This window comes from Pempheris klunzingeri, chromosome 2, assembly GCF_042242105.1.
Source record: "Pempheris klunzingeri isolate RE-2024b chromosome 2, fPemKlu1.hap1, whole genome shotgun sequence".
NCBI classification, from domain to species: Eukaryota; Metazoa; Chordata; class Actinopteri; order Acropomatiformes; family Pempheridae; genus Pempheris; species Pempheris klunzingeri.
Window position 1 is genome coordinate 27,318,439 of NC_092013.1, and position 27,156 is coordinate 27,345,594.

The window sequence follows — 27,156 nt, forward strand, 5'->3', positions numbered from 1 at the left end:
AACCAAGATGGCTGCTACTGATGTGGAATGTTCAGTTGAATCCACCATCATGTCAGTATTGGACTGGATGGGATATTTGTTAAAAGAAGAACAAAAACTGCACTGACAGGGTTTTGTCGATAAGAACAAGCTGTACTTCCAACAGAATCTGGTAACGTCACGTTTTATTGCTCTGATTAGTTGTAGGTCTATCCGAATGTGTCCAGAGGCATTGAAAATCAAAACTGAACTGAAACATTCCTGACTTTGAGGTTCCTGTTCCTGACTAATATCTTGCAGTAACTGTAAAACCTTGGTTTATGTCAGTACAGCATACAGAACTATTATAGAAGAATCCTCCAAAAAGGTTGCATGGTGCAAGCCTGAAAAAACACTTCAGATTCTTTATGAAGAAACATTTGTGTGCAGCATGAGCCATGAAAATATTAGATTAGATTAGATTGACTGTATTATAAAAATGTTCTCAGTGTTCGTTTGCTTTCAAGTCTTAACTTTTCCATTCAGTGTCCAGCTCTGTCTACTGTGGTGTTCAGAAATATCTAAGGTTTGTTTACTTGGGTCTCATAGTGAGGATCATAGACTCTGAGGTCTAAGGTCTCTGAGGATCGGGATCTCAACAGAATCAGAAACAGAAACTAGTTTAACTACTGTATCATTCATTGAGCACAGTGTTACCTTCTCAGCATCAGTGTAGCTCTGTACCTAACCAAATGTGCCCACAGGTTTGATATAGGTGTAGTGGAATCATATGTTATTGTGAATGAATTTTGGAACTCTTGTTTTAGAGTTTTATGAAGATAGATGAACATTTCTAAAAGGGTTCTTTCCAGCTTTAGTCCAGTGGACTTCATGGTACCACATACAGTATAATCTTTTTCATAGGAAGTCCCAAATGGATGGAGAGAACCGCTTGGAGAGAGAAGAAGGGAGTCTGTAATAAGATTCATAAGAAAATGGGAAAAATATTTTTTAGTTGTGTCACATGTTGGTTGGTATTCCTTCTACAAAACATATTGCTTTCCATTAATCTAACTGTTTTTTACATACTAATTTAAAAAAAAAAAGTAATCATAGTGGGGGAGGGGTCCTTATCACAAAGAATAGAAATAGGAACCTGCAAGGAAAAATATATTTTAGTATATGTATGCACATTACTATGAACATACATATGTTAACAATTTAATAAGGTTTTTAAACAGAATGCAAAGTTGGAAGTAAAAATTCTTTGCGTTGTTTTGACCAGAGTTTGGCTGAGTTGGAGACGAGAGACGGGGAAGATTCAATATGTCATGCTGACAACTTGTCATAATATTACAATCTTGTCTTGATAAAGAAGACAAGGGAATTTTAGTGATAGGTGGGGCGTCAACTTTAATTCAGTTTCTTTAAGTGGTCAGTGCTTAATTCAGTTACTCCATAGAGCTATAGAAGTTTCCATGGGAGTAATCTTATTTGTCTTTTTTTCTCTGCGCAGGCCCAGATTGAAGACCTCTTCTTCCTGTGAGATAAGGTGAACAGGTTCTGATCTCCTCCTGATCAGTTTGCGGTCTTTTCGCAATCCAGCTGGATCCAGACGATGGAGCGTTTGCTGTGTATGCTGGTCCTCAGCTCAGTGTTCGTGAAGGAGGCTGTCGGTGAGTTACGCCTTAATACACACACACACACACACACACACACACACACACACACACACACAAACATGTCCATGTGGGTCTTCATGACAGTGAGACTAACGACCAGACAACAGTTCGAAGCACGGAGCTCTGAATTGAGATTCACATTAGGGTTCTTGGTAATTTCCCTTCATCCGTAAGCACAGACACAAGTGCTGTATTGTATCTCATTTTGCTGAACAAACTACCAAACAAGCATCTACCTTCCAATCTCAGTTAGCTGGCCAGTTTTGGATAGCATATTAGCTAGTTGGCTGTAGTGCATTAAAGAGATTGGAATGTCTCCAGATCAGTCAGTTTCAGAGCTGTCACTTTTTTTCTGATAATTTGTTTGACTTAATTCAAATGCAACCCATGCAGCCTAATCCTAAAATCCTAAATTCAAATAAATTCAAATGAGTAAAAATCAAATGTTAGATTTTTTCCCCACAGGCAGACAACTTTTCAAAAGGCAGCTAAAAAGTGACAGCTGCAGTCAGTTTAGATGCTAGATGTCACAGGGTCTTATTCTTTGATTCTTAAGCCAATGCTAACAAAACACCATTTGTCCTTATGCTTACACTGCAGTAACCAGCACAAATGGTATCTGCCAGCTCAGCTGTCAATCTAACACACATACACCAATCCACCCACTCTTGGCGGTTAAACCGACCGTTTCTGTTGTATTCCCAAAGGCCTTTTTCTTCTTTCGTCGAAGAATAAAAGAATATTAACAAAATAAAAAATCAAACCACTTTGACAAGGACTTTTGACCACAAAATAAAATTAGAATTAGTAACAGCTTTGAGCCAGAGTACAAGGTCGTAAGTGTTAAGCTAGTATGAAATAGTTAAAATACAATAGTTAACTCAAATGTGTGTGTGTGTGTGTGTGTGTGTGTGTGTGTGTGTGTGTGTGTGTGTGTGTGCAACAGATATAGAGAGAGTTAAATGTGTGGGTGTGGTTCGTCTGGGGACCTATGGGGCCTGATTAAAATTTCATGATTGTTGTTCTAGTGGAGGGGATTCAATTTTCTCCAAGAAGACCCTTTTCCCTTTTCTCCACCAGGCCTTAGCGTTGAAATAATGCACCGGCGTGATGAATGATGGATGGTGAGCGGGTGTAGCTTAACAAGCTCTGCCAGGGTGCTGAAATGTGCAGTCACGCGTGCTCAGTACCCCTGGGCACACAATGCACTCTGCAGAAAAAATGTTGTTCATTATCATCAGTGTTGAGATGAATACAGTATGTGCATGCTCTCACATATACACACACAGACACAGGCACAGATGTGAAATGTCCTAATCACTGTTCAGTTGAATATTAAAAAAAACGTGAGCAGACACATGGAGGCCGTTAAGCCTAATAAACTTAAAAATGAATTCTCCAAAATGTATTTGAAGCCATAGACAAGCTGCACTATTACTGCTGAAAAGTGAGCCTCTAAGGTAGTTAATCTGTGTTCTGTCACCTATATTTTAAGGTGTGTGTGTGCACTGACATAGAAATACACATGCTGGGAAAAACAATGCTGTGCACATATTGGCAGTTGTCCAAGGTCATGGAATATGTTTTTTTGCCCTCAGGCAAAAAAAACATTTTCCAAGTTCGATGTTAGAGATGAATTATTTGGGGGAAAAGGAACTTTCTCTCAAATTGTGACTGACTGCTAAAATCAATACACATTATACCTAACACTGTGTGTCTGCAAGTGTAGATAGTTTAACTCACCAGCTGCTCAAAGCACAACCACACCATTCATACGTAATGAATTTAATGCTGAAAGTTTTGCTCATGTGAAGTTTTAAAAAGAGCTAACCAAAAGTAAGTTTAAAGACACACTGTAGGCTTGAACTGAGGGATGGAAGGTTTTAATCCAGTTGTTTTAAAGGCAGAATTTGAGAAACTAGCAAGAGTAGCTAGATTTTGAAAGCATGTTATCGAAAAAACAATCCCAACCCTTCCCTTCAGGCCTTGCTCCCAGCCTCTCCTCTACAACACACGAAGGAATGCTGCCTGACCACTGCTGGAGGATCAGTCCACAATAGTGATGATAATGTCACCACGGCTTCTCAGCTGGATCTCTCGTTCGTTCTGTACACAACTGTTTACTGACAGCCTCCCTCAGTCTGATAAATAAACAGCTACGAGCGCTGCAGGTCTCTCTCGTTCTTAGGCTCAGGGATTATGTGCTTCTTACTGCGTAACATTATAAATCTGAACAGTCTGTCTGCAGCTGAGTCTAGACTAGCTTGTTATCTTTAGTCTAGCTCATGCACAATGAGTATCCAGGCAGAGCGAGCATAGGTAGGCTGGAATGTTGATTTTCTATCAAAAGACTGGACAGGCTTTTTACAATCCAGTCAGAGCCACAGACACCGCATTTCTTTTTTTTTTTTTTGTCAAACCATTTAATTTATTCATTGCTGTCCGGCTGAGTTTCATATCACAGCAGACACACAAAAAACTTCCACATAATGTGTGTTGACAGAAGATACAAATGAATTCATGACAGTGACATGAACGAAAGTACAAGAGTTAAACTTGTTCAGTGGAATATCTTTTGACCACTTGGAGGCAGCAAGCTGCAAACACAACACTGGCATATCATCACCATATGAAGTTGTTGTGGTGAACTTGTTAGCAGTCAGTTATTTACACATCCAGCCAACACAGAGTAACATTAGCTCTTTAATTTAGTAGCAAGCTGAAATGGCTGAAATACAATAATATAAAAAGACAGTAAAAGTCCACAACTATTTTAAGCTAAATGCGCTAAATAAAATGCAAAACAGTGTGCTATCTTATTATATATCATATTATTGAATTATTTTTACTTGTGCTATAATGCTGTCATTGTCATTGAGTGTCATTAATGAAGCTAATTTGCCATTGTTTGGCAGCTTACCCATAACAACGCTTCATATCTTTTGATCTGATTAAATATGTAAGCTGTAATTTAACTAGTCAAGTAAATGTTGTCCATTATTTTCTTTTGAAATGTAGAAGTATTAAGTCTAAAAAAAATGGTCCTTACAGTAAGTCTGTAAACCTGATCTCTCGAGATATTTGCATTCAACTCACTGGAAATTAATTCACATTTTTGTGTGCCAACGTTTTGGAAACGTGTTTTAAAATGTCTGCTACTTATGGATGGAAATATGTAATTGTAGTATGTTCATTTTAGTTGTTGAATTGAGGGTTACATGACAGAGAGTATGTTTGTGCTGTTTACTCTAAGGCAGATGGGAAAACTGGTTTGGAGACTCCTACATAAAGATGCAGCATTCTCCTCTGTGCTGAAGGAAGGCGTGGGATTCATGACAAAAGGCCCTAGTGGTTGGGAACCTGATTGTGGACGTACATCATTAGACCACAATCATTGGATCACAGTTGTGTACAGTAGATACACTGCTGATACAGCAACGTGTCAGGAGCCTAAACAGTACTGATGGATGGGCTCTCATAGCTGGAGAACAGATTTATTGTCACTCTTTCCTCCTGTCCTCCTGCACCCTTCAACAGAAATACAACTCAGGTTAAAAATCCCTTGTTACTCGGCCTTGGACATTCCCAAATTCAATGAATTCACTTATTTTGCCTGGATTATTCTCCTTGTGCGAGGGCATATAAATGAAACCAACAACACTGTAAATTTCTCAACACTGTAAAATCACACATACCAAGGGAAGACTGTCAAATCTTGGGTAAGTTAGAAGTCATGTTGTAAAAGACCTTAAGAAATATGGAAGAACTTAAGGCTAATAGGAGGTATATGAGTACAGAACAGAATTATCTGTAGATCCTCGCCATTGGGACGTTTCTGGTATAGCAGGGTTTGATTAGTGTGTTGTCAAAAATGTTGTTTCCAGGTGGAGACGTGTGTGTGTCGGGTCATGACAGCGGGCCAGTGTTTGAAGAACAGCCAAGCAGTATAATTTACCCAGAGGGCCTGATTGAAGGCAAGGTGACCCTCAGCTGTCAGGCCAGAGCCAGTCCAGCTGCTTCCTACAGGTGGGTTACACACACATACACACACACACACACACTCACTCACTCCCTGGCTGTGTTTGATGTTAGGGACTATGAAGGTGTGTCCTTCAGCAGACAGAGCTTCAGCCCCGAATGATTCTACTGCAGTTCCCCTAAAATTGCTGACAAACTGGTAAATACCAGTGGATATTTCACTGACTTTACATGATACCCAAGTTGTGATACTGTACTGCAACAAAATAAAGACCTCTGGAAAATAATACACGTCCTCTATTTCTCTGTAACTATAATCAACAACATGCCCAGGCTGCTAACACGAACAAACACTAAAGGTTACGGTTTGGTCACAACTGAACTGCAGTGGCCCATTAAACTGTAATCCATAGTTTGTCATTCTTTTCTAGAACTTGATATTCCTTTTGTTATCTTCACAGGCCAACGGTTAGACCATAGTTGGGAGAAGTTTGGTTTTTAGGCTAGTTCAGCATAGCCTGACTGATACTGGTTACCCATCTGTCTGTGTAGCTCTGCTGTGAGGAGTGGGAGAGACGCCGCTGAAACATGACACGTAACATGAACAAACTTCATTTCCCTTATGTGACAGTGAACAGAACTGCTATGCTGCACCCTGAGCTTCTCTAGATACTTTGTGGCTGACTACAGTAGCTTATAATGGCGTGTATATTCCCATGACTACATGTTGAAACCCATTCACAGTGGGACTGACTCATAGCAAAGACGCTATCTTCACCACGATGTAGGCACAGGTTACGAGCAAGGCAACTCTTTCTTTAAGTGTCAGGCTCAGCCTCTAAAAGTCTGGATCCTTATGCAAATGTTGGTTATGTTTATTATCTTTACTGTATTCTCATCAGTTTGCCCTGCCATTTTTCTTGCAGATGGCTTGTGAATGGCACAGAGGTCCCGCTGGGTTTGGACCTGCGCTACACCTTAGTGGCTGGCAACCTAGTGGTCAGCAGCCCTGAGCCTATTCGAGATACAGGCTCTTATCAGTGTTTGGCCATAAACCGCTGTGGCACCATCATCAGCCGAGCAGCTATCCTCAAATTTGGCTGTGAGTGAGACCCTGTCACCTTTTCATCTGTGTGTGCTGCCTGAGCACAGTTGTGCTTTGGATGCTATCAGCTGTGTATGTGACAATAACCTTTTTTCCATTGCGTTCTCTTTTTCTGCATCACTCCTTTGCATGATTCTCCAGATCTCCATGACTTCCCTCCAGACAGCAGGAGTCCTCAAACAGCATATGAGGGCTTAGGAACGTTCTTGGCCTGCCAGCCCCCTCCACATTACCCAGGTACCCACTCAACTTTAAGGTTCATATCCATTCTTTTAGCATTTTAAACCACCTGGAAGGTGAGAGAACAATAAATATATCATATACATATGGGATAAAGGTGAAACATATGGTTAAAAGGTCAGAGTGTATTCGATTAGCAGAATTTTAACCTCTTCTTTGAATGAGGGGGACTTCAATATAGCCTGTGTCCATACTGAAGTCTGAGCATGACTGTCAAAATCTGACTGTATTACTGATTAACATGATTTGAACCAATCTTTTCTCTCTCCAGCTCTCTCCTACCGCTGGTTTATCAATGAATTTCCCAACTTCATCAAGAAGGATGACGGCCGCTGGTTTGTGTCGCAGGTAACAGGGAACATGTATGTTGCCAAAGCAGAACCGAACGACACTGGGAACTACTTCTGCTTCACCACCATCAACATGGACATCAGCACCAAGAGCACCTTCAGCAAGGCTAACCAGCTGACTGTGCTGCCTGATGGTATGTAGGCTCTGCTGCTGCATCACTGATTCACTAGCAGCCACATGTAGCTTCACCATGGAGGTGTGCAGAAACACTGGCTGTGTGTAACTAGCGACTAAATGTGAACAAATAGAGGACAGAGGAATACCTGAGATAATAACCACTGGTGATCAGTTAGGTCTTTTTTTATCTGGGTTATGGTTTGGTTTTTCAAAACTTGACTTTGCTGAGTATAGATTTGTATCAAACTACAAATATATGTCCAAAAATCATAAAAATATATTCTAAACTTGAGTATATACTTGAATCAATTCAATCCATATAATTCAGGAATTTCTCAACAACTATTGATACACACCTAAATTGAATGTTACTGGACTACAGTAATCCATTACTATTACAGTATAGAAACATTGTCCAGTGAGCAAATCAAATGTATTTACAACTAGTAAGTCATAGTTAAGGGTAAGTCTGCTCTTTACCCTTTTCTTTACACTTTGACTTTTTTCAATTACTTCATTGTGAAAAAACAATTCCTATTGAATTTATCAAATGGTCAGAGGGTGCGTTTTATCAGGCCTCTATCTAACATGCTAAACACCATACAGGCAGTTGCAGTGCAAATGTCCCATCCAGGTCTTAGATTAGAAAAGTGCATCTGAATGAGATTTAATCTGAATACTTACATTTGTATTTCATTTCAGCCTCTCCCAGGAAGTCGGCTCCAAGCATCAAAGTGCGCTTCCCAGCAGAGACCTACGCTCTCGCAGGACACACTACTCAGTTAGAGTGCTTCGCCTATGGAAAGTAAGTTGCAAACTCTTCCTCATTTTCGTGAAATTACCACATTCTCCTCCTTTACTTCACCTCCACTTCCTTTCTATGTTTTTTTTTATAGTCCAGTCCCAAAACTGAGATGGAGGAAGGTGGACGGTTTGATGCCATCCAAGGCGGGCGCCAGTGCTGAGAGTCCCACCGTCATCCTGCCAGAACTCACCTTCGACGATGAGGGCATTTATGAGTGTGAAGCCTATAATTCAGAGGGAAGTGACACATACCAGGGACGCATCAATGTGCAAGGTAAAGAAAAGAAATTCTATGAACATCTGTTTCTGTTGCAGCAAAGCACACATCGTATCAGATCAATCGGTGATGTTTTTGTAGCCCCTCTCAGACATGCACTCTTAAATCTGGTGGCAATTTTATACATCACTCTCATATCTGTTATATCGTTTCCCTATCACATGGCCCAAGTCTGAACTGAATGCAGTCAGTTTAACAGCTGCACAAGGAGATACAAAGCGAGATTAAATGCACATCTTGTATCGCCTTCTGAGTTCACCTCAATACATTTATCTCAATCGCCATCTCTTATTTACAAAATCAATGTAATAAACTATGAAACACTCTGACAGAGACAGTTTTAGAATGTTCTTATATCAGATTACTGTATTAAAAACTATTTTCCGCCTTGCAGTGAACAAAAGACCAAAGCAAAAGAATGTTTCCAAGAGTCACTCCATGTATTTCCAGTGTTCATTTAGCGTCAGTTGTATGGATACTTAAATGGCGATCCAGCAAAGCACTTAACACTTTTCTCATATCTACCTTCTCCAAACCTCCAGCTCAGCCGGAGTGGTTGCAGGTGATGAGTGACTCAGAGGTAGAGATCAGTTCAGAGCTTCACTGGAGCTGTGTTGCTGCTGGCAAACCGCGACCTTCCATTCGCTGGCTACGCAACGGACAGCCACTCAGCACACAGGTAGAACACACAGCATGCTCTTTTACTGTACTACACGAAGTTATGTTAAATATTCATGTAGCACTGCTGTTTATTTCCATTTACCATTATACTTCAAATGTCTGCAGTTTTCCTCCCCTTGTTGTAATAGTAAGACATAATGCCATTATCAGGAAGTAATGGATGATGTGCACATCAGATAGTTCTCATCCTCCATATCATCCATTAATTCCTTATAATGGACACCTCGATTGGCATTATCCCACATATAGCATGGTCACTTGCCAAAGAAAAAAAATTATGAAATGAATTTAATATTTTTGTGCGTTTTGCAAACAAAATGTAAAGTTTCCCACAAGCCACAACTCTGATAATACCTGAGGAATTGTCTAATACTATCATCCCATAAGGTTCTTATGGAATGGAAATGTCATTCACTAGTCCAGTAAATAGAATAGACTATATAGAGATATTTCTAGTCTGCTCAACCCTTTTGAAGCTAACGTAATGTTAAACTCAAAGTCAATAACACTGCATGCTTTTGAAAATCAGTGAATATGTTTTCACAAGCCTGTGAGCTTGTGTGTTACAGTCTCCAGCCCGTGGTGTCCAGAGGAAGAGACACTGAAGGACTGCACTAACTGTTGGAAATAAGAAAACTTGCTAACCGGTTAGATTAAAATGTAAACAGAGGCTCTGACTGTGTCTCTGTTGCCGTGGCTACTCATTTAACGTAGCCAGCACATTAATTTAGAACGGTGAGCATTTTCACCGGAACTACTAAGTAGGTGCCTTATATCACATTTGAACACCCAATCAGAATATAGTATTCACCCAGACCATGATACACTATGTTAATGTGTAATGTTCTTGTTGCCCCTCTTCTTGTAAATCTCTGTAAAAAGGGATACTTGCACCCAGAGAAAACGCATTTCCTTTCAATTAGAGCAGTGTTTCTCAATCCCGGTCTTGGAGACCCACCGTCTGTTTTAGACGCTCCAGCACACCTGATTCAAATGATCAGCTTGTCATCAGGCAGAACAGAGGCCTGATAATGACCCGTTCATTTGAATCAGGTGTGTCCAGTGTGGGGAAACACTGAGTCAGAGAATATATTAGACCCAGAAAAGGTCATGTTTTCTTTCTAAGGGGGGTATATCTACACACTGGAAATCCACTTCTTGTCGACTCTTCATTAAAGTAGAAGCAATAGTTAAGTTCTCCCTGCGGTGAATGATTGGGTACCAACAGGTGTGAAATACTCTAATTGTCCTTTTGCTCAACAAAGTCAAAGTAGAGGAAATAATTTAGCTCATTTGTTTTGGATTGTGACATCTCAGTTGCTCAGTGTAAAAGTGTTGTGTATCATTCAACACAAATATGATTCCACTAATGTATTTCCTTGCTGTTGTTGCTGACAGTAAAATATCAGTGACTGGAAACACCAGGGATCACCTCATCGTTTGATTTGTAATAAGTACAGAAGTCGTCTCTGTGCTCAGGCCTGTGTTAAATGTCCATGTCAAGTAAAATCTTTACTCCAAATTACACACTAAATTTGACAAAATACAGAGGTTATCTGTCATCATTTGTCCCATATGAATTGTCCTCAGAGAGAGTTGAAACTATTGATGAGAGCCGTGATTGCATTTGGGCACACGTTCATCTAACTTAAGAGTAGGAGCACATCTAGAGAAAAATCTCAAAGGATAATGGGTTTAATAACACGGACTGCATTTGTTAAAGAACATTTACATTTAGATTAAAACTTCTAAATAGTGTTTTAGTCAATGTACCAGGTGAAAAAAGCAGGTGTAAATGTGAATGGGGTGGAGCATCAGAATTTATTGTGACATTTTAGCTTCCATGCTCCATTCTTTGTTTCACAGCTTTACCTCCCTTCACTCACTTCCTCCCACCTTCTCAAATTACACAGGACCGGGTGGAGGTGAACGGAGCTCGTCTCAAGATCAGCAACCTGGCCCTGGAGGATTCTGGGATGTACCAGTGTGTGGCTGAGAACAAACACGGCACCATCTATTCCACTTCTGAGCTCAGAGTCCAAGGTTGGAGACCAAGGGATCCTGTTTTTAGTTTCTCTCATAAAACAGAATTCAGCACACTGTCAATCTTTATTTTACACTTTGAAAAGACATATTTTTCATTTCCAGAGCTGTCATTAAAAAATAGAAACCCTTTCTGTATTGTGAAATAATCGTAAATTATCTTTGTATTTATGCAAAAGGAAGTTTAGTATATTTTGATACTGTACCGCTATCTTGCCTCACGTTAACAGCATTCTGACGTTTGCTAATCCTCCATCTCCCATAATCTGACTTTCTCCATCCGTGTCTTCCATCAACCTCTTTGTTTTCTGCCCTGTTATTCTGACTCCATCCTGGCTCCTGCCATTCCAGTTCAGGCTCCAGACTTCAGGTTGAATCCAGTAAGGAAACTGATCCCAGCAGCGAGAGGGGGGCAGGTGATGATCGAGTGTCGCCCTCGAGCTGCCCCGAAGCCCAGCCTGTTCTGGAGCCGTGGGACGGAGCTGCTCACCAACAGTAGCAGGTAGTACAGGAGTTTCTTGATTTTCATACATACTGCAGTGCGTTTGCTATCGGCCTGTGGAAGACCTGTAGTTGGTGGATACATCACTAATAAAATTAAAGGCATACTGTAGGATGAGGCTATGTACCTCAGTGTTATACTAGGCGGCAATGCGTTACCCACCACATCAGAGGCCACAGTCTCATCAAAACTTAATGTAGACCGTGTTGATGTCCTGATGAAGCTGATTTGCTCAAGTCTAGAGTCCTTTGACAATGATTGAACCATTTCTGCCAAAATTTCTGAATTCTGACAGGCTGGAAGGTGTGGATAAACTTTTAGTAACCTGACAGTATAACATCTAGGACATACACGTTTGATTACTATACACAGCCAAAGCTACTAGAAATGTCATCATCTGCAGGGGGAGCAAAATGAGTTTTACTTTGTGTTAACTGTTGAAAGAGTCAGAAAAAACTAAAAACTCTTATTACATGGTGGTGGGATCCAAGGCAACTTCTCACAGTGCTGTGTGTGTGTGTCGAAGGGATTTATTACTGTTGATTTCATCAGATTCTGTCGCAGCTGCATGACAATTTAGTAGCCAGTGAGTGCGCTATATTGATTCAAATTGCACCCACTAAGTACAGAGAACTGTGTGTTCAGCCAACTGGAGTCTTGTACTCTGTCATTCCTAGTTGTTCTGTCAATTTACTCACCAAAGTCATTGCAGAGATGTGGAGACATAGCTTTGCAACAAAATCCACCAGAACAGGCGAAACATAAGTGGTTTGGATGATCGTTCGGCCGAAATACAAAGCTGCATTCTAACTGAGCGCTACTCTATGAAACAATGTGCGTGCAGATGGACCAAGGCCTGCAGGTAGACGATCCAGGTTGCACTGACATGTATTCCACCAGGAGCCTTTAGCACAGCCTCAGAGCTTCTTGTCTTAGTTTCTTTAAGTGATCTCTACTGGAGGGATGACCAGCATTCATACAACAGATATTCCCTCATTTAGTATTTTGAGGTGTTCAGTTGGGCGGAGACCTGGTGACTGTGGAGGCCATATTATATTCCTTTTTTATCTGCTGCACTCATAATGTTATCTGATTAACTAAAGGTCATATATTATTTACATTATTCGTCAAACTATCCAGTGAGCCCGCCTGCAGTTTCTGCACTTGTTTATTCATCTTATTCCTTATGTCATCTGTGCAGTTAACTTAATCCACTCCATACTTCTGCTGCTCTTCTCACCACATTCAGTATCGTTATATAGTATTATTATACTGTGTCTGCTCTCTTATAACTCATCAACTAATCAGCATCTGCATCTATCTGTAGGTTCTGATTCTAGTCTCCCGTAAACTGTAGTGTGGGTTTGTTTTGTTTTCTCTCTGGTCTCTCTCTGAGTATGCTGAGGTGGATACATTCATACATACAGTCTGCACGCACACTAAAATAACCATGAGTTCCATGTGAGTAGAGTGCTGAAGGTCAAAGGTGAGTATCTCTGAAAATTACAACAGCACATTTAGGAAATAACTGATTTGCAAAGAATTTGTCTGACAATCACAGTTAAGCTGTTGTTTCCTTGTGCACTGTTTTGTACACTGTCTAGTAGCTTCACCACATCCCCACATCTCATCAGCTATATAGGAGAGCAAAAGGATGGGAGTGATGTTTAAAGCAGCAAAACTAAGACCAGTGAAGACCAAGAAGCAGTGGGCTTGAGGCTGAAACTAGAAGACCAGCTGGGAATACGAGGGCGGGACAGTGAATGAGAAACACTCACCTTTCAAAGAATTGGGGAATTGGGGAATGAATGAATGTGCAGGAGGAATGGATGCACAGAGGTTAAGATATTCAGGGAATATATTTACCTAATTATGCTCCATACCACTTTTTCACTGCTACACCACATGAAGCGAGAGCTGGCATACAGGACGTGGACTCACAATTCAATACAGTAGCACTAACACTCATAGTTTGGTGACGTTGTATTGGATTACCTCAGAGATATTGCTCTGTTATCCATTATGTTCTCCATGCCTATCGTGAGAGGAATTTATACAAACAAAACATGGTTGTAAATAATTTAGACTTTGCTGTATTATACTTGCTAAGGATAAGTAGTTCCATAATTTCATTGTAGTGCACTTGATTAGCAAAAATGACTTCAGCCTTGGCTTCTGATTGGTTAACATGTAAAACATGTTGCATGTGATTGTTAGATACTTAAGTGGAAAGTGTGGCGCCTTGAGAGCACACTAGTCCCCGGCCTGATTTGCTGTACATGCTCATGCTTGTGTAGTATGTTTTTAGTATTTTGTCATTGTTCATCATCACTTAAAGAAGAACATTTACGACAGAGTATTATTTAGGCACATGTCAACTACATGCCCTGACTCTATTGCTTAAGTGGGCATTTTTAAGAAATGCATGGAGCCACACTAAGACCATACATGCATTAAGTTGGTAGTATTACTGCAGTGATATCCAGCTGCAGGCTCTTTATCCTCTGTATGCGTGTGTCTTCCCAGAGTCACAGTAACTCCAGACGGCATCTTGTGGATCCACAACATCAGCAGGGCAGATGAAGGAAAATACACCTGCTTTGCGGAAAACTACCTGGGCAAAGCCAACAGCACTGGACACCTGTCTGTCAGAGGTACACACACATACAGCATATAGATACACACACATTCGCATCAACTGAAGCAAAACAACCAAAGTCAGTAGCCTTGTGATCTGTTAACTACAACAAAAAACATTTTAAAAAAAAACGTAAGCTTAGAATGCCACACTCAGCTGCGGCTGCTTCCTCAACTTGGAGCAAAGTTCGATTTTATGGCTTCAAAACGGAGGCGAGTGGAAACCCTCAGTCCAGACTTTAAATGTACCTCCAGAACTGCCAGGGTGACAGATGCTATGTCAAATATATGTTTTGTTTTATCCGTTGCTTTTATTTTTGTTATTGCATGGTATGACCTAAACTACTTTCTATCTTTAACCATAAATTGAAGAATATTTTAAAATCCCAAGTCATTTGAAATGAACAACATAACACCAGCACCAAAACATCAGCTGCATTGGCTTATTCATTTGTTGCAGATCAGTATCTATGCATATGGAAAATAAATCACAAGAAATTGCAGTACAGAAATGTCAAAGATATGTTTAAGGTAACTTTGGAACAATGTCACTATTACATACAAGGTTTATTTTTTCATTGTAAATCAAATTGTCCTGTTCGGTAGTTAAAAAAACACATTAAAGGAATCATTATCGATAATGTAGATGCATGTAGATAATATATAGATTATATATAGAGAATATACATTTTTTAGTATATTAAATGTATCCAATTCAAAACTTCCTGCATCAGTAAGGCTTTATCTATAATTGTTTGGCTCTCAGTAGGCCTGCTTACATAAGGCCGGTGAAGAGGAACAAGGGATAATGGATATATTTCCTCTAATTGTTAATATCAGCACTTCAGATGAATAAGAACTTCATATGAACTAGAGTCTCTAGACTGCCCATTTCAACAACACACTACTTGAAAAGATTTGCCAGCCAACACCAAAACAAGCCACTGGGATTTCCTTTTAACCCTTTGAGGGTCTTCAGCACTTTCTAGTGTGTTATGATTTTTATTTTTAGCATATTTTATCAGTTTTTCATGCATATTGCTTATAATTTTGCAAGATGGTGAATTTTTCAGAGTTCTCAATTTTTTTCATGTATTTTTGTGTATTTTAGACCATAAAATGATGCGCATCATGACAAAAACATGGCAATTTAAGGGTTAATTTTTTAAAAAACTAATCAAAATTTGATATGTATGATTAGGGCTGATGCTGGTCTAAAAAACTATTTAAAAAAAATTTAAAAAAAAGAAAGATTTTTAACATTTTTATGGCTTGTTTTTATGCATACACATTTATGTGTGTAAGGATCTTTAACGTGATTATTTCTGAGGACCTTCAAGGGGTTAAATACTGTTTTCAGCAGACAGTCGTCAGATCGGGAATAACACGGGTGAATCAAATTTTATTAATGATGACTCAGTTCCATCATATGTCCCGATGAGCCATGACAGTGAGCCAGAATGTCAAATAACAGGGACCTGGAAGTAGCTCACCTAAATGGAATGCAGTCATTTTGAATGTCATAATTAACACCTGCTGCCATGACATGATGTCTGCTGCACAGACACTGTCTATTGATAGAGTGTGAAAATTGGCCTCATTTTTTTTTTACACACACACATTTTTCTCTTTGTTTTGTATTCCAAGACATTTTGTTCTCACATATTAATCTGATAATCTGAATTTACTTTGATTTTGTGCCCAAACATGCAGATGCCACTAAGATCACACTAGCTCCTTCCAACGCTGACATTAATCAGGGAGAGAATGTGACTCTGCAGTGTCACGCCTCCCATGACCCCACCATGGACCTGACCTTCACCTGGGCCCTCAACGGGGTTCTGCTGGACCTGGAGGACCATGCTGGGCCATACCACAGGGTGGAAGGAGTGAGTCTTATGATGAATGGTGGAGAGAAGGTGGTTGGGACGACACTTTGTGTGTAGGATTGGAAAACCCTGCTGAGCAATTGCATAGAGGTTTAACATTGATTTGGTGGTTTTGTGAGGCAGTTGGGGAAGGAGTGACATTATTGATAGTTGAGGTTGTGATGCATTCTTATAAGTTCCATCCCAGCTTCAAAACATCAAACAACAAATACCACCATGATCGACCATAAGCAGAATCCACCTCAACTTTGAAGTATTGGGAAAACGCTTCATAAAACCTGGATGTTCAAAGGTTTTCTGTCTGGCTTTGCTGATGAGGATAAACAGTGTTTGTAATTTTATGCCTTTTAGGCCTTTTCACTTTCCCACCAAACTCTTTGAATAGTTTTGTTCAGGCTTGTAGAATAATTTTCAATAAATGACTCAATAGTTTGTTTAAAGCTAAGTAATGAAATCAGGGCTCACACTGTGAGCTAAAGAAGCTTATTAGTTTCCACTGAAGACATAGATCATCAAAAAACACACAACAAATATATTGTTTCATTTTCAAAATTTCCTAAAACAGCTTGACATTACTGGCTTTTATTTTTTGACAAATGTCCCCCAAACAGGCAGAAACAGTTCATTTGTTGGGGATTATTTTCAGCAGTGGATTAATCCACATTTGGTGCTTTGATGAATATTTGGGGCATTAGGATGCAGCAGTGTGGCTCTTTGATGTGTTTGTAATAGTTTTTGGACCTCCACAAGGTTAAATATTTGTTTTTTCATGCACCGAACAGCTCTAGCTTTCCCTAAATCCAAGTAGAGGCTGCCCTCATCACCGCTGACCTTACTTGTTCATTAATATGGTAATGAGGTTTCATCCGTGTTTATTTTGCTGGTGATTTGATGTCAAAAGTAAGTGATGTCACCAAAGTTTGGAGGGTCATCACCAAAATAGACAACAGGGTTTTACAGCATTTTCCCACACCACTATATGCAAGATATGTTCCAGCTGTAATTAGTTCATTTCAGGACCATGAGTTGAACATTTCACGGTACCTGAGCACAGGGCCAGGGAGAAATAAGCCCCTAAATGAGATTAACTATCCATTTAATGTTCCTACTCCTTTATGTCTCAGTATTTAATGAATGGTGATGTGATAAGACACTGCTATTAGCTTGTTGTGGGTCTAGCTGAAAATGAGAAAATGAGCTCCTGCAGCCTTCACGTCATCTAGTCACGGTCAGCACTATAATGTTGTGCTGCAGCATGCAGCTCATGACCAGCGTGTTTTCTTCTCCTCTTTCGTCTCCTGTACTCCTGACTAACACAGCGTTTATCTTGTGTGCTTGTTTCTGTCCATCTGTTCCGCCCTTTTCAGAAAGAAAACATTGGCGACCTGTTGATTGTGAATGCTCAGCTGAGTCAAGCAGGGATGTACACCTGCACAGCTCAGACTGTGGTGGACAGCGCCTCAGCTTCAGCTAAACTAGTGGTTCGAGGTAAGATGCATCAGAGCTCTGCCTTCACTGTTACAGAAAGACATGCAATCCTGCAACATTCAAGAAAGATTAGAAACAGAAGTCAGTGTGAATGCATATCATATATTCTCTTAGTCTTTTTAGTGAGGATTTTATTGACCTATTATTACCCTATTTATATCAAACCAAGGAATTTTTATTTCTAAAAAGTGCCATATCATGGCAGGTCAGTATGATGTTGGTGAACTATGGTTTGATCTGTGCAGTGATAATAGTGAGGCTGATGAAGCTGCCCTGAATTCAGTCTGTCAGGCACTCCCTGTGAGCCTTCCAGACTGTGTGTAAATGGTAAATGGTGTCTCGTCTAGTATTTTCAACTCAAATCATTTTAACACTACATTCACATTCAACCCATTCACACAAAACCATTCATACAAGCAAGGCGCCAACCTGCTCATCAAAGAGGAACTGACCATTCACACACTCTCATCAGAGCAATTTGGGGGTCAGTGCCTTGCCCAAGACTGGAGGAGCCAGGATACAAACCTCTAATCTTCCCATTAGTTGACATGTTACATCTGAGCCACAACCACCCAGAAGTGTCAGCATATCACTTGGTTTGAGGTATCAGGTCAGAAGAGAGACTGACATGGTTTAGGATTGTTGGGGCTTGTTGGGGTACCATATACACTGGGGGAGTATTCTTCTGTTTTGACCATCTGTAGTAGAAATGATGTGGTACTCAGAATTTAAATTCATTTTCGGAATTCTAAGGTTTGTAGATGGAACCAGTGTACCATGTAGTGCTGTTGTATAGTAGTGGGTTAAATTTAGTTGGGTATCAAAGGTAAAGTACTCACTCACAGTGTCAGTAGAGGTAACGTTGTAGGTGCCCCATGTGGCACCACATCTAACTCCTTCTTACACACTTTGATAGCTTTAACTTTGGCTATACATCATATTTTATCCTCTAAAGACCTGGCGTACACCTGCGTGGACATCACATTTTGGGTTATATCACCATAGTAGTTAATTCTGCTTAGCTGGGGCCGTATGGACATGTATGTGGGCAAAATTGTTCATATTTCATATTGTTTTTTGCACTGTGACTTTCAAAACATGTTCAAAATATGTTTTGTATGTGTTCTAAATACATGCAAAAGCAGTCAGGAAAAAAAACTGCTATGTTCAGGGTGGAAATAAAGAGTTTTGCACAAAGGTGACTTTATTGTGTTTTCTGGAAATTAAGACCGATTGTCCACATATGTGGACATAATGTTTCTCTAAAACTACATCATGTAAAAAGATGATGCTTAGGTTTTATGCTTATCAGGGTCCAATAAGCCCAAATAGCAAGGAGAAATAAAAAATGCATATCAAACAAGAGCTCGGGTCTTAAGAGGTTAAGATAAGATAAGATAAGATAAGATAAGATATTCCTTTATTTATCCCACAATGGGGAAATTTCAAGTCAGCAGCAGTTCTGATTCACACATACAAGATAAGAGTAGTTGCTCCAAAAAATTGTTGCAGTTCAATCACCTACAATGTTGTTACAGACAGGTGTAGTAACTTCCAGCCTGTGTGGATGGTACCACTGTTTTTACGCCCAATCATGATCTGTTATCTGTGCAGAGACATACTCACTGCTATCTGTGAGTCATGCGGACTTCTTAATCAAGCAGTGCTCATCAAATCCTTGTTGCTTTGATTAATACGCACACACTGACATGAATAATGTCATCATTTATTTGCTCACACAATAACATATGTGTGTTGTGTCCAGGACCCCCAGGACCTCCTGGAGGTTTACTCGTTAAGAACGTCGCTGAGACATCGGTGGAGCTTAGGTGGAGTCGTGGCTACGATAACCACAGTCCCATCGGCAAATATGTCATCATGGGCCGATCGTCGCTCTCATCAGAGTGGAAGAAGATGAGGACAGGTGTGTGTGTGTGTGTGTGTGTGTGTGTGTGTAGAACTGAAACAATCGTGTAATCAATATATGAAGTCATTTTTATAGTATTGAACATTTACTGGTCACTCCTTTTCAAAAGTCAGACTAAGTGAAATTCTTTTTAGGTAGTGGGAATATGCTATGGATATTTTTTTCATTGTTTTTGATGTTTTATAGACTAAACTATTTAGCAAAAACAAGGGTTAAGACTGAATATTGATGCTTCACATATCTTTTCATGTAAATAAACACACGTCTCCACACGTCACTGTACACCAGACCCTGTGAACATCGAGGGGAACGCAGAGTCGGCTCGTGTGATGGGACTGATGCCCTGGATGGATTATGAATTCCAAGTCATCGCCAGCAACATCCTGGGTAGCGGAGAGGCCAGCATGCCCTCACACACCATCCGCACACAGCAAGCAGGTGAGGGGTTTCTCATTGGCAGTCTTTTTTCACCACTGTAGTCTATATACATGAACATACTGCATTGAAAAACTAAATTACACGCCAAAGCAGCTCAGGAGCAGTGACGTAGCATTAGTACAGTAGCTTCCCTCAATAAGCATGAGAGATATAGGATTATCCAGAAGTTCATCAGAGTAAGATCAAATAGAAGCATCCATCCATTGACTATACCGCTTATCCGTAAGGGTCCCAGAGGGCTGGAGGCAATCCCAGCCGACATTAGGCAACTGGTCACCAGTCAGTCACAGAGCTGACAAATGGAGACAGACAACCACTCATGCTCACACTCACATGTCGTTAGTGTTTGGGAGGAAGCCAGAGCCCCCGGAGAGAACCTGTGCAAGCACCGGGATAACATGCAAACTCACTACAGAAAGACCCCAGGTTCTAACTGCAAACCACATTTTGCTGGCTAGCAGGATCGAACCTGCAGCCTTCATGGCTGTGAGGCGACAGTGCTAATCACTGCACCACATGGTGCCCAAAACAGAAACATCACCATCATAAAATATTTGGCATAACTCTTTATTTTGTTATCTTAATCACTTAGCATTGCACTCCTATAACTGTCAGACTCATAATGTATCTGACTGTTTTTCAAAAAGGGTTTTTTCTTCTTCCTTGTCGAAACCTGGAAGCCTGGTTTCCCGAAAACTTGGAAACCTGGCACTGTACATTACCCACAAGTCAACTTGAGTGCTGACAGTTCAGTCGGAAATGCGAGTGTCTTGCTTGTAGCAGCTAATGTAGCCTGAGGCATGTAGACTGAAGCAGAGATGAAGAGAGGACTGCAGAGGTCTGGTAAACTCACCTCTGTCTAACTGCAGACCCCCACAATCACTGGAGGACATTCATCAGACTTGACAAAGCTCCCTCTGGAGACACTAAAGGCTCTATACCACATGAAGCAGTACTCCTCAACTCCTGTCAACACAATTTGATGTGTCAAATTTGAGGAGTCCTTTGAGCCTACAGATAACGACAGGAAACAACAACAACAAATGTACAAGTGACATCAGTTACCTCAATGTTTTTAATGTCTTCTCAGCTCCCACAGTGGCCCCCAGTGGACTTGGAGGAGGAGGAGGCGACCGCAATGAACTCATTGTTACCTGGACGGTGCGTGGATGACTTGGAGTGGTCTGTGCATGTGTGTGCATGTGTGTACTGACAACGTGCAGACTACTGCCTAATCCAATTTCCTTCATCTAATTTTTAATTCATTATAGTGTTCTAACATTGCAGAAGGCAGCGTTGACCAGTAGGAAGGAATGTTTACAGCAAAAACTGTTTCGTTGTTCACATGGGCGCCTGACTATTGTAAGAAAAAATGTGAGCCTGTCCTGTGTGTATTAAGGACTTTTAAAATGTTTGTCAGAGAGCCCTCAATAGTTTACTGAGCGCGCACACACACACACACACACACACACACACACACAGTTGTTTGAAAATTGGGATTGAGCCCATTTGTCTTTGTAGAGGTTCACATCTTAATTTCCTTCTGAACCTTCCAGCCCATGGCCAGAGAGTACCAGAATGGGGATGGCTTTGGCTACGTCCTGTCATTCAGAAAGAAAGACACATCATCTTGGACACTGGTGCGCATTCCTCACGTGGAGTCCTCCCGATATGTTTACTACAACGACAGCCTGATGCCGTACAGTCCCTTCGAAGTGAAGATCAAAGCTTATAACCGCAGAGGAGAAGGTCCATTCAGCCAGATCGCTGTGGTCTACTCTGCAGAGGAAGGTGAGTCACTGTGACGTCTAATGTCCCACTGTACCACCCCCTATTCTAATCAAACTGCACCTTTATGTCTACTGCTGCACCTCTAACTTTGTAGTATTATAATATTGTCATTATGAACATAAGATATTGAGATTATTTTATTTAAATCCAAAGAGAGTGGAAAATCAATTTTCAGAAATCCAAACGCTTTTAGGGTAGGGGTGCATTTGCTCCAGAATATATTGCATTACAGCTGACCAGTTTTCTGACATCATCGTAGTACTATCATGTGCTTCATTTATCTTCCAGAAAGCTGTTGGCCTCTGAAAATATTAAGAAAATCAACATGCAGATTTGAGATTAGTGCTCCATGCAGTGAGCATCAATAAAGGTTTTATATCTGTCAGAGATATATCGTTATTGTTGTAAAATAGATGTAGATACATTCAGACTGATACTCAACAGCATACAGAGGACAATGTTTAGCAGTAGGGTAAATGATGCTAGATTTGTATCTAAATGTTTGCGACAGACTCAGTCTCTCTAGCTGTGGTATTTGCTGTCACCACTAGAGGGCAACCACACATTATAGTAGACTGACCACAGTCACTTTATCCCTCTGTTTGTAAAATATGAAGACACCGTGCACAACATGAAGCATGCTGCATGTTCTAACCTCCTGGTCTCACGCTGACTCCTCACAGAGCCAACAGTGGGGCCATCAAGCATAAACGCTACAGCACTGACTGCCTTTGAGATCCAGGTTTCATGGGAGCCCGTCCAGCAGCTCAGCGCCAACGGAATCCTCAGAGGATACGAGGTGACGAACTGCACGAATGCACGTCTGAATGTTTGTCCAACATAGCAGACTGGACACGATAACAATAACACGGTAGAAAAAAAGTCATATTCAAAGGGGCTAATTATTACCTGATAAAATCTGTTTTATAAAGTACAGAGAGATGTACTTCTTATAGGATCTGCTTTATAATTACTTTTTGCAGTGTAGAAATAGCTCAGCTAAACCATATCTACAAACAGTATGATCTCGCTACAATACAAATGTGTAAGAAAAGAACTTGCCATGTGAACATATGACATTGAACCAATAAAACATTACGTTTGATTATCAAGGATATTTTCGCTGTGTTTGTCAAAATCAGGTTTGTCAATGGCCTTCAGCTGGTCTCTGTCTGCACTCTTTGGCCTAATAGACAAGGTTTTACTAGTATATTGGACCAGTTCATTTGTACACAGTCCTCTGACCTGCCATTAAAGTTCTAATCATTGTATTAGCTGTTCTTAGTCCCTTAAGTCGGCATAGTTCAGACTCACTTTATCAGCTTTGGTTGTTGAAATCTCCAAGATAAAGCAAATTTATTTATTAGTGCCATGAAATCTGACATCAGCACGCTCAACACGTTTGCCTATTGGTAAAGTTGTGATTATCGGTTTCATTTCACTAGAACTAGAACACTAGAACTCAAATAAAGAAGTCTAAGTCTAAGTCTAAGTCTACACAATCCAAATACTGACATATTTAGTGAATTTAAAGCAGGATCAGGTTAGTTAGTTTGATCATGAAACTGTACGTAATGAACTGACCCTGCAATGTTTATATGCAGCATTTTCAATCTTGCCGTGACGTGTGTCCTCAGATCCGGTACTGGCGGCAGCATGAACGCGAAGCGGCAGCAGACCGAGTGCGGACAGCAGGACTTGAAACAACTGCCAGAGTGTCTGGGCTGCGACCCAGCACTCGATACCACGTCGCTGTTCTGGCCTACAACAGCGCCGGCACCGGGCCGCCCTCGCCACGCACCACTGTCACCACCAGGAAACCACGTACGGCTGCAGCACTCACACATGTATACACAGTCACCGAAGTGGAGGTTTATTAAGGACAGAACTACATAGCTAGGTCAAAGAAAATAAACACAGCATTTTTAGTTTAGTGCTGCATGACGTGCTGTCAGTCACTCCAGTTTGATTTCTCCCTGTCGGTCAGTTAGGACATCATTACACCTCTTGGTTTGTTTGAAAGAACTAGGTGTGAATTAAAAGTCAATACTGTCTAATTTTGACCAAATGAACCAAGTCACAGGTGTGAAAGTGACCTCAAAAAGAGTTTGTCTGCTCTAAAGAGTGAACAGCTTTGAAGAGCACAAGATTAAATCACTTAAATTACAGAACACAATTTTTCTTAGAGGCTTAAAACAATGGCTAATCTACATTTAAATCTCTGTTTTACTCTCAGTTTTTGACTTGTAGTATCTTTGTCATCATTGAACTTCCACATCGCCACACGAACAGGAGTCGTCTCCTCAGGCATGTCCTGTCTTAAAGATCCTATGACTAATACAACCAGTTTAAATGACCCATGTAGCTCTCTTCTCCACCCCACCTCCTGGCTGAGATGGGTTTTCCCTCTCAGCTGGAGCAGCCTGTGGCTTTTTCCAGTACTCAGGAAGGAATAGTAGATACTTACCTCTACCTGAGCCTGTGGCTGTAAATATATTCAACTGGGGGATTAGACAGGATCTGTGTCAGAGCAATATTCACGTCTCTGCCTAGAGCCACGTCAGCATGTACACATAGACCTGTCAAAATATACCACACACATCTTTATGCTAAAATACTGTAACACGTGTGAGTGTCATTATGCGTCATCTTTTAGTCAAAATTAAATGTGGTTTACTTTGCTATATGATAATGTGAATGCTACACTGTACTAAGCCCACAGTACAGAGGATGTAAATCAGTAAATGTAGACACACATAGTAGAGTACAGTGTACTGACATGCATACATCAAAGATAACTCTGCATACAATACATTCAGGTTCTGTCTATAAAACATAAACATTTTAATTCTTTTGAAAGTAGTAGAGAAGCATTTTTGCAATCTTTTGCAACCTCCGCATAGTTCATTGTCTCATTATTTGTAATGAACATATAATCCCAACCATCCTTTTATCTGTGAATTACCCCTCTAATAAAAGGGATTTTTCTACTCTTGACCATATTGTTCTAGTTTTTTTGATCATCACACGCAGAATCAGATTTTTTTGTTCTTTTAATTCTCCTATCAGTTTTCTTTTTTTTTAACATGTTTGTGTTGCCATTACAGCTCCTAATCGTCGTCCAGGCAACGTGTCATGGAAGACCGATGGCTCATGGGTAACCGTGAGGTGGGACCATGTGAAGGCCATGCACAATGAGTCAGCCGTACTGGGCTACAAAGTGAGTGCCGTCTCACTGGAAGTGTGTGGATGTGAGGATGCATGACTTGAGACAGTTTCGCCTGGTAAAATACTGGAACAATAACTCATAAGTAACTTTGTAGAACGTAAACTGCACACCTTGAATATTTAATTATTATGTTATGTTATGAGGGTTTGACCTCAGCTATGAAAAAATCACTTTGGTGGAAAAAGTAAACAAGAAGCTGCGTTTCTTTAATATTTAGGACTTGACTTGAAAGACTTACATTTGAAACTGTGAGACTTACAGCTACTTTAAATACAGGAGAAGACGCATTAAAGATATTAATGTGTTTCTAAAAAATTCATTTGAATTTGAAAATCAAATGAATTTTTGCATTTCTGAGGGCTCGACGAAGCTTGATGTTATATTATCAAGGGCATGAATTTAGCTGGCAACAACAGGTGATGATGTTGTGGAAAATCAAGGCTTAATAATAATAATTAATCTCATAATTTGGCAGGAGTTGCATGTTGGCTGATGATTTTGATTTGTCATCATGATAATCTGGTTATCTCCTGTGCATGTGAAATATGAGCGTCAGTAAAAATGTTTACAAGCCTCGTTCTGGCTCATGCAAACGGAAAACATGGTCATGAAAAGATAACAATGGTAAAGATGGTCCTTTGTATTTATCAAACAATGGCACTACAGTACACAAGTAGGATGTTTTCTGAGCTGATGCTAACTGTGAAGATGCCTTTTTGTTGTTGTAATGTTGAGGTCCGAAGTGAACGTGCTGTGTTCTGTGTGTCAGGTTCTGTACAAACATGAAGGTCAGACCGCATTGAAGGTTCTGGACAAGGCAAAGACATCAGTGAGCCTGCCGCTGCCAAAAGACAACGGTTACGTTGTGTTGGAGATTCGGTCCTGGGGAGAGGGCGGGGACGGGCCTGCACACGAGATTATTGTGTCCCGAGACTCAGGTGAGAAACTAAGAAACACACACCAAACACTCACTGTGTAATAAGCAGAGAATGAAACAAGCATTTGAGAAACCATATGGAACAGAGCATTACTTATTCTATAAGTAAAAGACACCTGTAAAAATATTACCATTTATTCAAGTGATGAACCACAGTAATATCTTTTTTCCACCAAGGGGCCCCTTTGGGGCTCTGCTTTATTTATAAAGCGATATGAATCTTTTTTTTCATTCTGTATGATAATGGGATGACTACTAATAATCCCTTTAGTTAAAGGCCATAAGCCCCTCTTCAGATACTTATTATTGTTCTTCCAAGGCCGTGTTATCTTGGAGCAGGAACATGATGATCTATTATGCTGATCATAAACATGTCAGCAGTATCTGTGGTACCATGAACGTTATATATGGTTTTATATAATTAGACATTTAAGGTCCTTTGTTTTTAAGGGGAAGTTCTAAAGGTTAAAGCCAGTATGGGAGGGCGTGGAGAAAGTTTAGTGTCAAGTTGATTTGCACAATTTTGATTTAAACTTGGAACTACTTAACCAACTGACCAAAACTTTGCTTGGAACGTTTTGATACTTGGTGCTACAGATATAGGTACCAAGCAAGTAGTGAAGTTCACAACCTAATTCGGTTTTATACTGATTTACAGCATGAGAATCAGAGTTTTTAGGGATGGAAATATTTCAGCAACTCATTCTCTCACTCCCCCTCACAGGAACTGGTATGATGGTGCAGAACAAGGCCTCCTCCACACTGTTCAGTCACTCTCCCCTCCACCTCCTCACCGCTTTGGTTCTGCTCTCTCTTGTGTCATTGTCAGGCCTGTGATGTCAGCCATTCTGTGGACTTTTTACTTTTAATGGCTTGAAACTAAAGCTCTCCTGTGTCTCAGCCCGTGTTGTTTATTTTCTTGGTCAGGGTGGATTCTGGCAATTGAAGAATGTTGTAGCACTGCAGGGATTCGAGGGGTGGGGAAAGAAGGAGGGGTGTCACTTTTCATATTTGATAATAAAAGCAAAGAGGGTCTTTTCTAGTCTGGATGGGTTGAAAGGGGTGGGGGAGCAGGGCAGCCC

At 40.5% G+C, this 27,156-nt stretch overlaps 2 protein-coding genes across 2 annotated transcripts in view; both read left to right on the top strand.

Annotated features, from left to right (window-relative positions):
* LOC139217259 (acidic mammalian chitinase-like) overlaps positions 1-27,156 on the top strand; it is a 72,341-nt gene that overhangs the window by 14,677 nt on the left and 30,508 nt on the right. The gene's annotated exons all lie outside the window — the stretch shown is intronic.
* On the top strand, positions 1,577-27,029 carry cntn2 (contactin 2). The gene is made up of 22 exons (XM_070842457.1): positions 1,577-1,634; positions 5,525-5,666; positions 6,545-6,720; positions 6,865-6,960; positions 7,235-7,447; positions 8,134-8,236; positions 8,328-8,509; positions 9,055-9,191; positions 11,107-11,236; positions 11,588-11,738; positions 14,265-14,392; positions 16,089-16,264; positions 17,632-17,752; positions 19,518-19,676; positions 19,968-20,117; positions 21,208-21,278; positions 21,674-21,908; positions 22,592-22,707; positions 23,546-23,732; positions 25,016-25,128; positions 25,907-26,075; positions 26,799-27,029. Exons 1-22 carry the CDS (start codon positions 1,577-1,579, stop codon positions 26,909-26,911), a joined length of 3,126 nt encoding a protein of 1,041 aa, XP_070698558.1. The 3' UTR covers positions 26,912-27,029.

Coding starts and splice junctions, on each gene's coding strand:
- cntn2 (XM_070842457.1), top strand. CDS start 1,577: ATGGAGCGTTTGCTGTGTATGCTGGTCCTCAGCTCAGTGTTCGTGAAG. Junction 1,635..5,524: donor GTTCGTGAAGGAGGCTGTCG/GTGAGTTACGCC, acceptor TGTTGTTTCCAG/GTGGAGACGTGTGTGTGTCG. Junction 9,192..11,106: donor GACAGCCACTCAGCACACAG/GTAGAACACACA, acceptor CAAATTACACAG/GACCGGGTGGAGGTGAACGG.